Consider the following 18,277-nt stretch of genomic DNA (forward strand, 5'->3'; position numbering starts at 1 on the left):
TGGACATATTGAAGCAACATCTCAAGACAGTCAGGAAGTTAAAGCTTGATCGCAAATGGGTCTTCCAAATGGACCATGACCCCAAGCATAAATCCAAAGTTGTGGCAAAATGGCTTAAGGACAACAAAGTCAAGGTATTGGAGTGGCCATCACAAAGCCCTGACCTCAATCCTATAGAAAATCTGTGGGCAGAACTGAGAAAGTGTGTGCGAGCAAAGAGGCCTACAAACCTGACTCAGTTGCACCAGCTCTGTCAGGAGGAATGGGCCAAAATTCACCCAACTTATTGTGGGAAGCTTGTGGATCCTAACTGACCTAAGACAGGGAATTTTTACTAGGATTAAATGTCAGGAATTGTGAAAAACCTGAGTTTAAATGTAAGTGGCTAAGGTGTATGTAAACTTCCGACTTCAACTGTAGCTATGTCATACGCTCATGAAATTCAAATGGCCACTTCAGTGTTTCCTCTATATTCATTTAGCAGTGGTGACCTAATATATATATTTCTGCCGAGATGCGCTTTTAAATGCATAGTCATTGGCTCAATGACTGGAAGTGTATGAAAACAGCTAGCATGTCAATGCGCTAACGCTAGTAACAATGCAACCCCCCCCCCACCCTTGCCTTCACTGCTGAAAGAAATCCTAGGGAAACACTGCCACTTAGTTGAGGAGATTTGTATGATAGTCAACACACTAAGAAATGTATTTCTCTTTAGGGTCTGAAGAATTACTACCAGCAGTTACAGAGCCAGCTGAAGGACATAGTGGAGCTGGTAAGAGGCAAGCTGCCCAAGCAGACTCGCACCACGCTAGGGGCTCTGGTCACCATCGATGTCCACGCCAGGGATGTGGTGATGGACCTGATAGACAAAGGTAATGTTCAGTAGGCTTTAGTACATTTTTATATGGTACAATGCTGTTATAATATACACCATGAAAGGAAATGGAACTGATATCAGATATGTACAGTGCGGTGTCCCTCAGAGCAGTTGCCTTAGGCCGTTACTTTTATCATTGTTTTTACAAGAAGCTAGAATGACTATGTATGCGGTTAATCCCCACTCTACATGTCAGCACCCAAAGCCAGAGAGCTCACTGAAATTCTAAATAAAGAGTTTCAGTCAGTGTCAGAATGGGTGATTAATAATAAACTGGTCTTAAATATATCTAAAACTAAAAGCATTGTATTTGGTTCAAAACATTCTCTAAAACCTTAACCTTTACTGGTTGTTACATGATAGGTGTGACCATTGAGCATGTTGAGGAAGCGAAACTCCTACGTATAACATTGGATGGTCAATTATCATGGTCAACTCATATTGACAAAGTTGTTGTGAAGATTTTGTTCTGCGTTTTTGGTCACAAAAATCAACTGTACTAATTGTTCAGGCTCTGGTCTTTTCCCATCTTGATTACTGTCCGGTAATAAGGTGCAGCAAATCCCCTATTCGGACGGGATTAGTTTTACTTTTACTTGGGGATGTAATTATGTGCACGAGCACAAACCACCAATACATTTTAGTCCCCATCTGAATCTGCCGTGTCAGTCATTTTTACATGGCAGGAGAGTAACAATCCCAGCCAGAAATAACCTACTGTTTTTTGCAAACTCCTCGTATAACACTAGTCCCGTGCTAATCGGAATCCCTGTGTTTTGAGAGAAATGTCTGAGTTTGACAGGTGTTGCTCGCGGTTTGAGCAAGAAAACAATAAGTGATTCGATAAATTTAACAAAGTGCTGCACATAGCCTATATATGAAGGGCCTAGATGTATCAACTTTCACAGTGAATGCTTTTGTTTATACGTTTTGTGTGAATTAATTGAACATCGCCAAATGCATCATAAAAAAATATTGCGCCTATTTAATGAAACCCTTGCTGTTAATAGATCGCAAAGCAGCATACAACTGAGCTAAATGTTTGGAAATGACAACTTCAGTTTCTCAGTTTCTAAAAACGCATATCAAGTGCAAGTGAGCTGTTTAGTTCACATCTGAAGGCTGGGGGGCATTTAGGATTTCTTCTACTGCGGATCGCTAAAATATCCTAATGATTATGATCACACTTCTTCAATTCAAATATTATGGCAACACTACAGTATACCAAAGATTGTTTGGTATGTTTTAGAAACTTGGGAACCAAGCTTGAGTTATCAGTGTAGTCTCTCATCGCCTGGACTTGTTGAAATACAGTATCTTCATGCCTAGAAAAAAACTCCAGGCTTTGGTCATAACTGGCAATTTATAGAAAAAAAAGAAAGAATTACAGGGGCCAGTTTGGGGAAAAAACTAATCCCGTCCGAATCGTCCTCTGGAATAAAGGACATTCTGGGGTAATAAATACATAACCAATGTTCTCTAGTAATACTAGTCCTGTGTGAATAGGGCTAAAGAAAGACCTAGCAAAACTGCAGCTTGCTCAAAACAGAGCAGCACGCCTTGCCCTTAACTGCACATACAGAACTACCATCAACAACATGCATGCCAGTCTTTCCTGGTTGAGGGTTGACGAGAGATTAACTGCTTATCTTCTAGTTTTAATGAGAAATATTACTGTGACAAATTCCAGATTGTCTGCATAATCAATAACATTCAGCTCAGACACCCATACATACCTCACAAGACATGCCACCAGGGGTCTCTTCACAGTCTCCAAGTCCAAAACGAGTTCACGGCAACACACAGTTTTATACAGAGTCAGGATCGTATGGAACTCCCTTCCATCTCCAATTACTCAAGCAAACAGCTAAATTACCTTTACAAAATTGATTAAACAACAACTCATGAAACGTCGGGGACTGTGAGAGGGCACACACAGACACTCTAACACATATATATATTTTTGTTGTATTGTTCGTTCATTGTATTTTAAATGTGTGACTGTCTATCAGTGTATCAGTGTTTCGTTACTTGTCATGTTTTGTGTTTTTGTGGACCCCAGGAAGAGTAGCTGCTTCTTCTGCTAAAGCTAATGGGGATCCAAACAAATAAATAAATAAACAAATATGATGTCATATTTTCCTTAGGGCTGTGAAGACAGATGCCAATATCGAAATATTTTTTCCATGACAAAAAAATTTATTGCAAAGCAGACCAAACTCTTTGGTCCTTCAAAAACCTGCTGTATGTAACAATTTGTGTGATATAGCTTGGAAAATAAACAAATGTGACTGGATGACAATGTTTGTTTCCAACATTAGGGCTGTTTTCCTAAAGAAATGAAATCCGCTAATGTGTTTTGTTTCCTTGCTACGATACTAACGAGTGTTGCGATATTGGTGTCGTCCCGGCCCTAATTTCCTGTTATTCTATGACAGGTGTGTCCCATGAAACAGACTTCCAGTGGTTGGCTCAACTGCGCTACTACTGGATCAACGAGAATGTGCGTGTACGCATCATCAACTGTGACGTCAAGTACGCCTACGAGTACCTGGGAAACTCCCCTCGACTGGTCATCACGCCACTGACAGACAGATGCTACCGCACACTGGTAAACCACCCCGAGAAACATGTAGTCTGAAAGATATCTCACTCAGGTCACTCCCAAACTTTAGACTAACATTTCATATTTTTACTTTATGTCTTAGATTGGGGCGTTCTACCTGAGTCTTGGGGGAGCACCCGAGGGTCCGGCAGGGACGGGGAAGACGGAGACCACCAAGGACTTGGCCAAAGCCCTGGCCGTGCAATGTGTGGTCTTCAACTGCTCTGACGGCCTGGACTACCTGGCTATGGGGAAGGTAACTGAAGCTGGGAATAACAGCGAATGTCAATCAATGTCCAATCCCTGTTTACTACACGTGTGGTCTTTATTATAGCTGGCGATAGTGCACCTTCATCTCTGTCTTCCTGTCTCTCAGTTCTTCAAAGGCCTTGCGTCGTCAGGTGCCTGGGCCTGTTTTGATGAATTTAACCGCATTGAGCTAGAGGTACTGTCTGTGGTGGCCCAGCAAGTCCTGTGCATCCAGAGGGCCATCGAGTTGAAGCTGGAGTACTTTGACTTTGAGGGCACCGTGCTCAAACTCAACCCCAACTGCTTCGTGGCCATCACCATGAACCCGGGCTATGCAGGACGCTCAGAGCTCCCAGACAACCTCAAGGTACAGAGGAGGATACACTCTTTATCTTATGCAATAGATTGATTTAAAAACTCTCCATGTTGATTCAACAGTATTTCACCCCTATTCATCCACAACAGGTGTTGTTCAGAACTGTGGCCATGATGGTGCCTAACTACGCCCTGATAGCAGAGATCTCCCTGTACTCCTATGGCTTCCTGAACGCCAAGCCCCTGTCAGTAAAGATTGTGATGACCTACAGACTCTGCTCTGAGCAGCTTTCCTCCCAGTTCCACTACGACTACGGCATGAGGGCCGTCAAAGCTGTACTGGTGGCCGCAGGGAACCTCAAACTCAAGTTCCCAGACGAGAATGAGGACATACTGGTGTGTCTAGAAAAGTTGGCTTATATTGATATGTTATTATGTATAAATGATATATATTTATAAACTGGGTGGTTGGAGCCTGAATGCTGATTGGCTGACAGCCGTGGTATATCAGACTGTATACCACGGGTATGACAAACATGTATTTTTACTGCTCTAATTACGTTGCTAACCAGTTTATAATAGCAATAAGGCACCTCGGGTTTGTGGTATATGGCCTATATACCACGGCTAAGGGCTGTGTCCAGGCACTCCGCAATGCATCGTGCCTAAGAACAGCCCTTAGCCGTGGTATATTGGCCATATACCACACCCCCTCGTGCCTTATTGCTTATATATATATATATATATATATATATATATATATAGCCACTACTCCGTATATATATATATACACCCAGTAGATCAGCTTTAATATTGCAGATAGATTGTAGCTTCCATCAATATAATTGTCTGCATCACTTCCAACCCCCCATATATTATTTTGGTAAATATATTTATATACATATACACATACCCACATATATATATAAACATACATATACATACATAAACATATATGTATATATATATATATACTGCTCAAAAAAATAAAGGGAACACTTAAACAACACAATGTAACTCCAAGTCAATCACACTTCTGTGAAATCAAACTGTCCACTTAGGAAGCAACACTGATTGACAATACATTTCACATGCTGTTGTGCAAATGGAATAGACAACAGGTGGAAATTATAGGAAATTAGCAAGACACCCCCAATAAAGGAGTGGTTCTGCAGGTGGTAACCACAGACCACTTCTCAGTTCCTATGCTTCCTGGCTGATGTTTTTGTCACTTTTGAATGCTGGCGATGCTTTCACTCTAGTGGTAGCATGAGACGGAGTCTACAACCCACACAAGTGGCTCAGGTAGTGCAGCTCATCCAGGATGGCACATCAATGCGAGCTGTGTCAAGAAGGTTTGCTGTGTCTGTCAGCGTAGTGTCCAGAGCATGGAGGCGCTACCAGGAGACAGGCCAGTACATCAGGAGACGTGGAGGAGGCCGTAGGAGGGCAACAACCCAGCGCAGGACCGCTTTTGTGCAAGGAGGAGCAGGAAGAGCACTGCCAGAGCCCTGCAAAATGACCTCCAGCAGGCCACAAATGTGCATGTGTCTGCTCAAACGGTCAGAAACAGACTCCATGAGGGTGGTATGAGGGCCCGACATCCACAGGTGGGGGTTGTGCTTACAGCCCAACACCGTGCAGGACGTTTGGCATTTGCCAGAGAACACCAAGATTGGCAAATTCGCCACTGGCACCCTGTGCTCTTCACAGATGAAAGCTGGTTCACACTGAGCACGTGTGAGCCGTGACAGAGTCTGGAGACGCCGTGGAGAACGTTCTGCTGCCTGCAACATCCTCCAGCATGACCGGTTTGGCGGTGGGTCAGTCATGGTGTGGGGTGGCATTTCTTTGGGGGGCCGCACAGCCCTCCAGAAGTGTGATTGACTTGGAGTTACATTGTGTTGTTTAAGTGTTCCCTTTATTTTTTTGAGCAGTGTATATATATATATACATGGTATAGTTAAAAAATAAGGGCTATGTAAGGGTAGTCGCTTACGTTGAATGTTCTATGTTTTCGGCACTACCAGCTCCTGAGGTCCATCAAGGATGTGAATGAGCCCAAGTTTCTCTCTCATGACATCCCCCTTTTCAATGGAATCACCAGTGACCTGTTCCCCGGTATCTCTCTCCCTGTGGCAGACTATCAGGTTGAGATTTTCCTTGCTTGTTTTTATGTACTCTGTGTTGATAGAAGATGTTGATACTGTATGTGCATTGCATATTTAAATGTCTGCCGTCTGTCATGTGTTTCCCAGCTGTTTCTGGCTTGTGCTGAGGAGTGCTGTAAGAACCACAACGTTCAGCCAGCTGAGGTCTTCAAGGAGAAGATCATACAGACCTATGAGATGATGATAGTCCGTCATGGGTACATTTTTTCAAGCAGCATTCTTTTATTTTCTTTCTGAACTGAAACTCAATCTAAGTTGCATCTCATAGGTATTTGTATTTATTATGAATCCCCATTAGCTGCTGCCAAGGCAGCGTGTGTTATCATCTGTGTCTATACAGGTGTCTTTGCCTATGTTTGTGTTGTTTCACAGTCCCCGCTTTTCCATAAGGCGTATTTTTATCTGTTTTTTAAATCAAATTTTACTGCTTGCGTGAGTTACTTGATGTGGAATAGAGTTCCATGTAGTCATGGCTCTATGTAGTACTGTGCGCCTCCCATAGTCTGTTCTGGACTTGGAGACTGTGAAGAGACCTCTGGTGGCATGGCTTGTGGGGTATGCATGGGTGTCCGTGCTGTGTGCCAGTAGTTCAAACAGACAGCTCGGTGCATTTAACATGTCAATGCCTCTCACAAATACAAGTAGTGATAAAGTCAATATCTCCTCAACTTTGAGCCAGGAGAGATTAACATGCATATGATTAATGTTAGCTCTCTGCGACAAAACTAGGGCCTGTAGGACCTGCCTTGTTGATAGTGCTGTTAAGAAGGCAGAGCCGCGCTTTATTATGCACAGACTTCTCCCCATCTTAGCTACTGTTGTATCATTATGTTTTGACCTTGACGATTTACAATCCAGGGTTACTCCAAGCTGTTTAGTCTCCTCAACTTGCTCAATTGCCACATTATTCATTACAAGATTTTGTTGAGGTTTAGGGTTTAGTGAATGATTTGTCCCAAATACAATGCATTTAATTTTTTTTATATTTAGGACTAACTTATTCCTTGCCACCCATTCTGAAACTAACTGCAGCTCATTGTTATGTGTTGCAGTCATTTCAGTCGCTATAGTAACTGACATGTATAGTGTTGAGTCATCCGCATACATAGACACACTGGCTTTACTCACGCCAGTGGCATGTCATTAGTAAAGATTTTAAAAAGTAAGGGGCCTTGACAGCTGCCCTGGGGAATTCCTGATTCTACCTGGATTATGTTGGAGAGGCTTCCATTAAAGAAACCCTCTGTGTTCTGTTAGACAGGTAACTCTTTATCCACAATATAGCAGGGGGTTTAAAGCCATAACACATATGTTTTTCCAGCAGCAGACTATGATCGATAATGTTAAAAGCTGCACTGAAGTCTAACAAAACAGCCCCCAGAATCTTTTTATCATCAATTTCTCTCAGCCAATCATCAGTCATTGGTGTAAGTGCTGTGCCTGTTGAATGTCCTTCCCTATAAGCATGCTGAAATTCTGTTGTCAATTTGTTTACTGTAAAATAGCATTGTTTCTGGTCAAACAAAATGTTTTACAAAAGTTTACTAAGGGTTAGTAAGAGGGGCCTTTACTATTCTTAGCTAGTGGAATGACTTTTGCTTCCCTCCAGACCTGAGGGCACACACTTTCTAGTAGGCTTAAATTGAAGATATGGCAATATCGTCTGTTATTATACTCAGTAAGTTGTCAGACCCTGGTGGCTTGTCATTTTTCACCTCTTCCACCCTCACTTTATGTAATTCTACATCATAATGCTTGTCTTTCATAATTTGGTCAGATATACTTTTTATTTTTATTTAACCTTATTTAACTAGGCAAGTCAGTTAAGAACAAATTCTTATTTACAATGGCGGCCTAACCCGGCCAAACACCTAACCTGGATGACACTGGGCCAATTGTGCGCCGCCCTATGGGACTCCCAATCACAGCTGGTTGTGATACAGCCTGGAATCGAACCAGGGTCTGTAGTGATGCCTCTAGCACTGAGATGCAGTGCCTTAGACTGCTGCGCCACTTGGGATGTGCAGTGTCAGCGTTTGTTGCTGGCATGCCTAAGTTTGATAATCTTGCCAATGAAAAAATCATTAAAGTAGTTGGCAATATCACTGGATTTTGTGATGAATGAGCCGTCTGATTTAATGAATGATGGAGCTAAGTTTGCCGTTTTGCCCAAAATTTCGTTTGAGTTTATCTTATTTTTACAGGGACAGTGCACATTAATCAACGTTTCAGTAAAAGTGCCGGTTTTAGCCAGCCGGCTCATTTTCAACCGCAGTCCCTGGGCAGGTTATTAAAAACAATTACAATATAAACAATCATTGAGCAGTGAGCACACGTAGAGCAACATAGGACAAGCAAGACATAGCATACAAACAGAGCAACATAGGACAAGCAAGATGTAGCATACAGACAGAGCAACATAGAACAAAAAGACAAAATCCATAAAAGCAACAGAGTGGTTCCACACCTCACAAGCTACAGACAACATGGAAAGCGGCAATACACAGCTAGGGATTATGTTCACAAATCTGATTGACCTTTAGCCATGTCTTCATGCATTTTGTGAAAGTGTGATATGTGGTGCAGTTATGTGTGTCTGATGGCAGTGTATTCCAGACATGGGAAGCTCTCACAGAGAAAGCAGATTTACTAAAGGTGCTTTTCCTTAAGGGAACTATACAGTCACCTCTCATGGCAGACCTTGTGGATTTAAGGTGCTCTAAAGCTATAATTCTTTGTCATTTATCTTTGTTTCACAGTGTCATTTCTTCTTTTTTTCTGTATAGTCACATGCTTTCTCAATTTGCAGTACGTTTGCCAATCGGTTGTGCAGCAAGACTTTTTTGCCATTCCTTTAGTCTCATCCCACTCAACCATACCATTTTTCAATTCCTCATCAATCCACAGGGATTTAACCATTTTTACAGTGATTTTCTTAATGGGTGCATACTTATTAGTAACTGGGAGAAGCAATTTCATAAATGTGTCAAGTGCAGTGTCTGGTTGCTCCTCATTACATCCCACGGACCAACAAATATTCTTTACATCAACAACATAGGAATCACTGCAAAACGTATTGTATGACCTCTTATACGCTATATTAGGCCCAGCCTTTGGAACTTTTGTTTTCCTAGATATGGCTACTATATTGTGATCACTACGTCCTATGGATTTGAATACCGCTTTAAAGCATATTTCTGCAGCATTAGTAAAGATGTGATCAATACATGTTGATGATTTCATTCCTGTGCTGTTTGTAACTACCCTGCTAGGTTGACTGATAACATGAACTAGGTTGCATGCACTAGTTACAGTTTAAAGTTTTCTCTTGAGTGGGCAGCCTGATGAAAGCCAGTCGATATTTAAATCACCCAGAAAATATACCTCTCTGTTGATATCACATGCATTTCACACATAGTATCCAGATACTGATTGTTAGCACTTGGTGGTCTATAGCAGCTTCCCCCCAGAATGGGCTTTAGGTGAGGCAGATGAACCTGTAGCCATATTACTTCAACAGTATTTAACATGAGATCCTCTCTAAGCTTTACAGGAATGCGGTTCTGAATATAAACAGCCACACATCCACCTTTGGCATTTCTGTATTTTCTGTAGATCTTATGTATTGCTACCACTGTATCATCAAATGTATTATCTAAGTGAGTTTCAGAGATTGTCTGAATATAAATGTAATCTGTTACTAGCAAATTATGGATTTCATGAACCTTGTTTCTTAAGCTACATATGTTAATGTGGGCTATTTTGAGCACTTTTCTGTAATACTTGATAGTTTTTATTGCTTTACTGGGAAACTTAGCAGAGGTTGACATGCTCATGTTACTTATGTTAGTGCAGGGTGAGCCGCACACAGTGGACTTCCTACTAGGGCACACCGCCTCAGTGCTAACAGTATCACTGGGTCATAGTGTATGCAGTAATCATGTGCCTATCTGTGTGATCAGCAGAGGCATTCAGGGCAGAGGGACATAAATTAGGTTACTTACATTATGTCTACCAACGCCCCTTGTATAATGTACATTTGCTGAAGCATTATGACAACTCAGCGACACAATGGTAGGGATTAACTGAGCTGGGCTTGGGTCATTGAGAAGTCATTGTCTCAACGCAGAATTATAATGCTGTGAAAGGTTCCAAATGGTTTGGGTGGATCCCATCGTCCTTATAAAACAAGCTTTGTTTCCAGAAGGTATCAAAATGGTCAATAATTGTTACACCCACAGAGCTACGATAGTCTCATAGCCAGTTATGGAGGGCTAAAAGTCTGCTGAACTGTTCAATGCAACGATTTAGGAAGGGCAGGGGGCCAGATATTATGGGGTGTTTGTTGGTGTCAAGTAGTGACATCCTCCTGATTCACTGTCATTTTAATGAACTGACATGGCTTCACCGGTACCTACGTTCAAATCCCATTTTATTTGTCGCATGCTTGGTAAACAGCATGCTTGGTAAACAGCATGCTTGGTAAACAGCATGCTTCGTAACAGTGAAACGCTTACTTACGGGTCCTTTTCCAACAATGCAGAGTTTAAGATATATAAATGATAAATACATGTTAAATGATCGATGATGATAGAAGATAATGTTAAGTGGAATATTGTTTTGAATAATTTTTGCATTGCCCCTACTGGTGTGTATCTCAGATTTATGCTGGTAGGAGAGCCGTTTGCTGGTAAGACCAAAGTCCTCCACGTCCTGGCCGACACCCTGACCCTGATGAACGACAGGGGTTACAATGAGGAGGAGAGGGTCCTCTACCGTACGGTCAACCCCAAGGCCATCACCATGGGACAGCTTTTTGGAGAGTTTGACCCAGTCTCCCACGAGGTGCGACTCAACCCTGGAATATTCATATCTCTCTAACATCATTACAATCATATATTCAGACTGTCTTTCAATATCAATTGTGTTATTTTTATTTCTTTACGCCAATGGTTTTGCTGTTTAGATTGTATCTTACATTGTGTTTGAGTTTTTTCTTTTCTCTCTCCCTGTCTCTGTTGGTGTTGCTCAGTGGGCAGATGGGATTGTGGCCAACACGTTTCGTGAGTTTGCGTCGTCGGAGACCCCGGACCGTAAGTGGGTGGTGTTCGACGGGCCTATAGACACACTGTGGATTGAGAGCATGAACACTGTGCTCGACGACAACAAGAAGGCAAGAATATGAGTCCACAACAAATATCATCCAATATAATGCCTTAATGACATACCAGGTGGATGCATAAAGCAACTGTAACTACTTGCTGTATGCTTCCTTCTCTCCCACAGCTGTGCTTGATGAGTGGAGAGATCATCCAGATGTCCAATCAGATGAGTCTAATCTTTGAAGCCATGGACCTGTCTCAGGCCTCTGTAAGTCAACAAGCCATCAACACACTTACAGGTACAGGTAGACTTCTTCTCTTGTCCAACAACAGTATGTTTCACGAATCTGTAAATCTATCCCTCCCCAGCCGGCGACAGTGAGCAGGTGTGGTATGATCTACATGGAGCCTTCTCAGCTGGGCTGGGAACCCCTGGTGACCTCCTGGATCAACACCCTGCCAGAGCCCCTGCAGGCTCCAGAAAACACAGGCCTGCTCATGGAGCTCTTCCACTGGCTCCTGCCCCCCTCCCTCAGGATGCTACGCAAACAATGCAGGGTGGGTGGACCACAAGCTTTAAGTCCAGAAGCATCAATTAGAGTTTGATCCTGTATATCGGCTATTGCCCTGCACCACAGTGTGTGTGTGTATATATATATATATACACACACACACACACACATACAGTGGGGAGAACAAGTATTTGATACACTGCCGATTTTGCTGGTTTTCCTACTTACAAAGCATGTAGAGGTCTGTAATTTTATCATAGGTACACTTCAACTGTGAGAGACGAAATCTAAAACAAAAATCCAGAAAAATCACATTGTATGATTTTTAAGTAATTAATTTGCATTTTATTGCATGACAAAAGTATTTGATACATCACAAAAGCAGAACTTAATATTTGGTACAGAAACCTTTGTTTGCAATTACAGAGATCATACGTTTCCTGTAGTTCTTGACCAGGTTTACACACACTGCAGCAGGGATTTTGGCCCTCTCCTCCATACAGATCTTCTCCAGATCCTTCAGGTTTCGGGGCTGTCGCTGGGCAATACGGACTTTCAGCTCCCTCCAAAGATTTTCTATTGGGTTCAGGTCTGGAGACTGGCTAGAACACTCCAGGACCTTGAGATGCTTCTTACGGAGCCACTCCTTAGTTGCCCTGGCTGTGTGTTTAGGGTCGTTGTCATGCTGGAAGACCCAGCCACGACCCATCTTCAATGCTCTTACTGAGGGAAGGAGGTTGTTGGCCAAGATCTCGCTATACATGGCCCCATCCATCCTCCCCTCAATACGGTGCAGTCGTCCTGTCCCCTTTGCAGAAAAGCATCCCCAAAGAATGATGTTTCCACCTCCATGCTTCACGGTTGGGATGGTGTTCTTGGGGTTGTACTCATCCTTCTTCTTCCTCCAAACACGGCGAGTGGAGTTTAGACCAAAAAGCTCTATTTTTGTCTCATCAGACCACATGACCTTCTCCCATTCCTCCTCTGGATCATCCAGATGGTCATTGGCAAACTTCAGACGGGCCTGGACATGCGCTGGCTTGAGCAGGGGGACCTTGCGTGCGCTGCAGGATTTTAATCCATGACGGCGTAGTGTGTTACTAATGGTTTTCTTTGAGACTGTGGTCCCAGCTCTCTTCAGGTCATTGACCAGGTCCTGCTGTGTAGTTCTGGGCTGATCCCTCACCTTCCTCATGATCATTGACGCCTCACGAGGTGAGATCTTGCATGGAGCCCCAGACCGAGGGTGATTGACCGTCATCTTGAACTTCTTCCATTTTCTAATAATTGCGCCAACAGTTGTTGCCTTCTCACCAAGCTGCTTGCCTATTGTCCTGTAGCCCATTCCAGCCTTGTGCAGGTCTACAATTTTATCCCTGATGTCCTTACACAGCTCTCTGGTCTTGGCCATTGTGGAGAGGTTGGAGTCTGTTTGATTGAGTGTGTGGACAGGTGTCTATTATACAGGTAACGAGTTCAAACAGGTGCAGTTAATACAGGTAATGAGTGGAGAACAGGAGGGCTTCTTAAAGAAAAACAAACAGGTCTGTGAGAGCCAGAATTCTTACTGGTTGGTAGGTGATCAAATACATATGTCATGCAATAAAATGCAAATTAATTACTTAAAAATCATACAATGTGATTTTCTGGATTTTCTGGAAATACTTGTTCGCCCCACTGTATATATATATATATATATTTTTTAAATAGTTTACAAGCTCTATAACATTTCTGATTGCTTTCATATGTTCTAGGAGGTTGTCCCCACCAGCAACAGCAACACAGTGGTGTCCCTGATTCGGCTCTTTGAAATGCTGCTCACCCAACCTTTGAAGGAGGACACGGGTAACAAAAACATACGGACGTGGGTCATGGTAAGAGATTAAACAAAGTACTGCTGTGCGTGGCTATACTGAATTGAAATGACAGAAATCAACATACTCAGCTCAACTCCATCTCTCTTTCTGTGGCAGGCAGCCTTTGCCTTCTCCCTGGTGTGGTCGGTGGGGGGCAGCTGTGATACGGACAGCAGGAAGAGGTTTGATGAGTACCTCAGAGACATCATCTTAGGGAAGGCAGACAACCACCCCATCCCTGCTTCTGTGTCCAAATGGGAATGTCCCCACGATGAGAAGGGTCTGGTCTACGACTATTACTACGAGGTCTGTAACATTCCACTGGTCAATAAGGCTTCTGCAGTGTAAAACTATTTTTCAGTTTCTATGAAAATACATTTTTTTTTTTTCACAGTTTAAAGGGAAAGGTCGCTGGGTGCACTGGACTGACTCGATCAAGAACATCAATCTGGGGGACAAGAACACCAAAGTGCAGGATATCATCGTCCCCACCATAGACACGGTCCGATACACCTACCTCATGGACCTCTGCATCGAATATAGAGTGTAAGCGTGCATCAACACACCCAGAATAATGGGGTTGTAATTTGTGTTTAAGCACTTGCATTGTGGTTTCAAAGATCATAATATTCAGTTGATGCGTTATATTGTAAAACAGCCACTGATCATATGTCTGTCTCTCTCTGTGAAGGCCGTTGCTGTTTGTGGGGCCCACTGGGACGGGGAAGTCTGTGTATGTGAAGGAGAAACTCATGAACAACCTGGACAAGGACCGCTACCTGCCTTTCTTCATCAACTTCTCAGCACGCACCAGCGCTAACCAGAGCCAGGTGAATAATGAAGAGCTACAGATGCGCTATCTTAATTTGACCCTGTTTCTCGCAGCAGGAAAATAATCCTGCAGCAACAGGCAATGTGAATGATTTTGTGGATTATAATTAATGGATTTTTTTATTTTTTTAAGGGTTTGATACATTTTTTGTTAGGGCAAATCAAGTCTGACATTTTTTTAAGTGGAAATTACAAACTTTAAAAGCCTTTTTAAACATTGAATACACTACAATTTGCATTTCCTTCTATGCAGGAACATTGTCTGCGACAACAGAGTGATCAAATTAAGATAGCAGATCTGTATGAAACATGATCTCTGTCATACAGTATGTTGATCACGTCTGATCACTGGATACTCAATTCATTTCACAGAAAAGCACATTTATTTGGTCTGTTAAAATAACATCAAATTGATCAGAAATACAGTGTAGACATTGTTAATGTTGTAAATGACTATTGTAGCTGGAAACGGCAGATTTTTTTATGGAATATTTACATAGGCGTACAGAGGCCCATTATCAGCAACCATCATTCCTGTGTTCCAATTGCACATTGTGTTAGCTAATCCAAGTTTATCATTTATCATAAAAGGCTAATTGATCATTAGAAAACCCTTTTGCAATTATGTTAGCACAGCTGAAAAACTGTTATGCTAATTAAAGACGCGATAAAACTGGCCTTCTTTAGACTAGTTGAGTATCTGGAGCATCAGCTTTTGTGGGTTTGATTACAGGCTCAAAATGGCCAGAAACAAATAACTTTCTTTTGAAACTCGTCAGTCTATTCTTGTTCTGACAAATGAAGGCTATTCCATGCAAGAAATTGCCAATAAACTGAAGATCTCATACAACGCTGTGTACTGCTCCCTTCACAGAACAGCGCAAACTGTCTCTAACCAGAATAGAAAGAGGAGTGGGAGGCCCTGGTGCACAACAGAGCAAGAAGACAAGTACATTCGAGTGTCTAGTTTGAGAAACAGACGCCTCACGAGTCCTCAACTGGCAGCTTAATTAAATAGTACCCGCAAAACACCAGTCTCAACGTCAACAGTAAAGAGGTGACTCCGGGATGCTGGCCTTCTTTAGATCGGTGGAAATGTGTCCTTTGGTCTGGAGTCCAAATTTGAGATTTTTGGTTCTAAACCGCTGTGTCTTTGTGAGACGCGGTGTGGGTGAACGGATGATCTCCGCATGTGTATTTCCCACCGTAAAGCATGGAGGTGTGATGGTGTGGGGGTGCTTTGTTGGTGACACTGTCTGTGATGTATTTTAGAATTCAAGGCACACTTAACCAGCATGGCTACAACAGCATTCTGCATTCTAAAACATTTGACCGGTAGTGTGTGTATATACAGTGCCAGTCAAAGGTTTGGACACACCTACTAATTCAAGTATTTTTTTTTATTTTGACTATTTTCTACATTGTAGAATAATAGTGAAGACATCACAACTATGAAATAACACTTATGTAATCATGTAGTAACAAAAAAAGTGTTAAACAAATGAAAATATATTTTATATTTGAGATTCTTCAAATAGCCACCCTTTACCTTGATGACAGCTTTGCACACTCTTGGCATTCTGTCAACCAGCTTCATGAAGAAGGCTTTTCCAACAGTCTTGAAGGAGTTCCCACATATGCTGAGCACTTGTTGGCTGCTTTTCCTTTACTCTGTGGTCCAATTCATCCCAAACCATCTCAATTTGGTTGAGGTTGGGTGATTGTGGAGGCCAGGTCATCTGATGTAACACTCCATCACTCTCCTACTTGGTCAAATTGCCCTTCCACAGCCTGGAGGTGTGTTGGGTCATTGTCCTGTTGAAAAACAAATGATAGTCCCACTAAGCCCAACCAGATGGGATGGCGTGTCGCTGCAGAATACTGTGGTAGTCATGCTGGTTAATTGTGCCTTGAATTCTAAATAAATCACAGACAGTGTCACCAGCAAAGCACTCCACACCATAACACATCCTCCTCCATGCTTTACGGTGGGATATACACATGCAGAGATCATCCGTTCACCCACACCACGTCTCTCAAAGACATGGCGGTTGGAATCAAAAATCTCCAATTTGGACTCCAGACCAAAGGACAGATTTCCACCGGTCTAATGTCCATTGCTCGTTTTTCTTGGCCCAAGCAAGTATCTTCTTATTGGTGTCCTTTAGCAGTGGTTTCTTTGCAGCAATTTGACCACAAAGCCCTGATTCACACAGTCTCCTCTGAACAATTGATGTTGAGATGTGTCTGTTACTTGAACTCTGTGAAGCATTTATTTGGGCTGCAATTTCTGACACTGGAAACTCTAATGAACTTATCCTCTGCAGCAAAGGTAACTCTGGGTCTTCCATTCCTGTGGCGGTCCTCATGAGAGCCAGTTTCATCATAGTGCTTAAGGGTTTTTGCGACTGCACTTTAAAAGTTCTAGAAATGTTCCGCATTGACTGACCTTAATGTCTTAAAGTAATGATGGACTGCCATTTCTTTTTGCTTATTTGAGCTGTTCTTGACATAATATAGACTTGGTCTTTTACCAAATAGGGCTATCTTCTGTATACTTCCCCTACGTCTTAACAACACTACTGATTGGCTCAAACACATTAAGAAGGAAAGAAATTCCACATATTAACTTTTAAGAAGGCACACCTTTAATTGAAATTCGTTCCAGGTGACAACCTCATGAAGCTGGTTGACAGAATGCCAAGAGTGTGCAAAGCTGTCATCAAGGCAAAGGGTGGCTACTTGAAGAATCTAAATTAGAAAATATATTTTGATTTGTTGAACACTTTTTTTGGTTACTAAATGATTCCATATGTGTTATTTCATAGGTTTGATGTCTACACTATTATTCTACAATGTAGAAAATAGTAAAAATAAATAAATACCCTTGAATGATTAGGTGTTCTAAAGCTTTTGACCGGTAGTGTGTGTGTGTGTGTGTGTATGTATATATATATATATATATGTATATATAAGGTTAAAGTGCAGACTGTCAGCTATAATTTTAGGGTATTTGCATCCATATCAGGTGAACCGTTTAGAAAGTACTGCACGTTTTGTGTATAGGGACCCCAAATTATTGGGACAAATTATGTGTATTAAAATACTTATGTGTATTAAAGTAGTAAAAGTTAAGTATTTAGTCCTACATTAATGTGGACGCTATCATGATTACAGATAATCCTGAATGAATCGTGAATAATGATGAGTGAGAACTTTACAGACGCACATATCATACCCCCAGGACACGCTAACCTCTCACTATTACAATAATGGGAAGTTAGCATTTTGGAGGGGGTATGATATTGGTGCGTCTAACTTTCTCACTCATTATTATTTACAATTTATTCAGGATTATCTGTAATAATGGTTGCCTCCACATTAATGTAGAAGCATTTACAAACATATTCTACTCGTATTTACAGTAAAAGTGACTCCAAAATAACACAATACATTATTTACCATTCATTTCTACTGGACAAAACATTATCTGAACCACAACCAAAACAAACAGCAAATCCATCCAACAAATTTGTAGAGTCCCAAGCTTAATCTAGCAGTGGTGCTATGAATATGAGACCACCTACTTAACTTTTTACTACTTTAATACACATATCAGTGAATTTGGCCCAATGCTGTGGATGTGGATGAAAATACCCTCAAATTAAAGCTGACAGTCTGCAATTTAACCTCATAGTCATTATGTCATTTAAAATCCCCCAAATAATAATATGTGGCACTGTCCCAATACTTTTG

The 18,277-nt window shown here is 41.8% G+C and overlaps 1 protein-coding gene across 2 annotated transcripts in view; it reads left to right on the forward strand.

The window, feature by feature from the left end:
• The window catches only part of dnah12 (dynein, axonemal, heavy chain 12), a 39,335-nt gene that overhangs the window by 9,807 nt on the left and 11,251 nt on the right, over positions 1-18,277 (forward strand). For both annotated transcript variants that reach the window (XR_006758503.1, XM_014134758.2), the window contains exons 25-39: positions 719-875; positions 3,319-3,491; positions 3,589-3,741; positions 3,862-4,101; positions 4,200-4,445; positions 6,080-6,199; positions 6,308-6,417; positions 10,882-11,065; positions 11,253-11,393; positions 11,507-11,590; positions 11,692-11,880; positions 13,589-13,708; positions 13,808-13,996; positions 14,085-14,236; positions 14,382-14,520. Coding sequence is in view for 1 of the 2 variants with exons in the window: in XM_014134758.2 (XP_013990233.2) it covers positions 719-875; positions 3,319-3,491; positions 3,589-3,741; positions 3,862-4,101; positions 4,200-4,445; positions 6,080-6,199; positions 6,308-6,417; positions 10,882-11,065; positions 11,253-11,393; positions 11,507-11,590; positions 11,692-11,880; positions 13,589-13,708; positions 13,808-13,996; positions 14,085-14,236; positions 14,382-14,520 (2,397 nt within the window). In the remaining variant the exon portion in view is untranslated. The remainder of the gene's footprint in view (positions 1-718; positions 876-3,318; positions 3,492-3,588; positions 3,742-3,861; positions 4,102-4,199; positions 4,446-6,079; positions 6,200-6,307; positions 6,418-10,881; positions 11,066-11,252; positions 11,394-11,506; positions 11,591-11,691; positions 11,881-13,588; positions 13,709-13,807; positions 13,997-14,084; positions 14,237-14,381; positions 14,521-18,277) is intronic.

The sequence above is a fragment of the Salmo salar genome, chromosome ssa13 (assembly GCF_905237065.1).
Source record: "Salmo salar chromosome ssa13, Ssal_v3.1, whole genome shotgun sequence".
NCBI classification, from domain to species: Eukaryota; Metazoa; Chordata; class Actinopteri; order Salmoniformes; family Salmonidae; genus Salmo; species Salmo salar.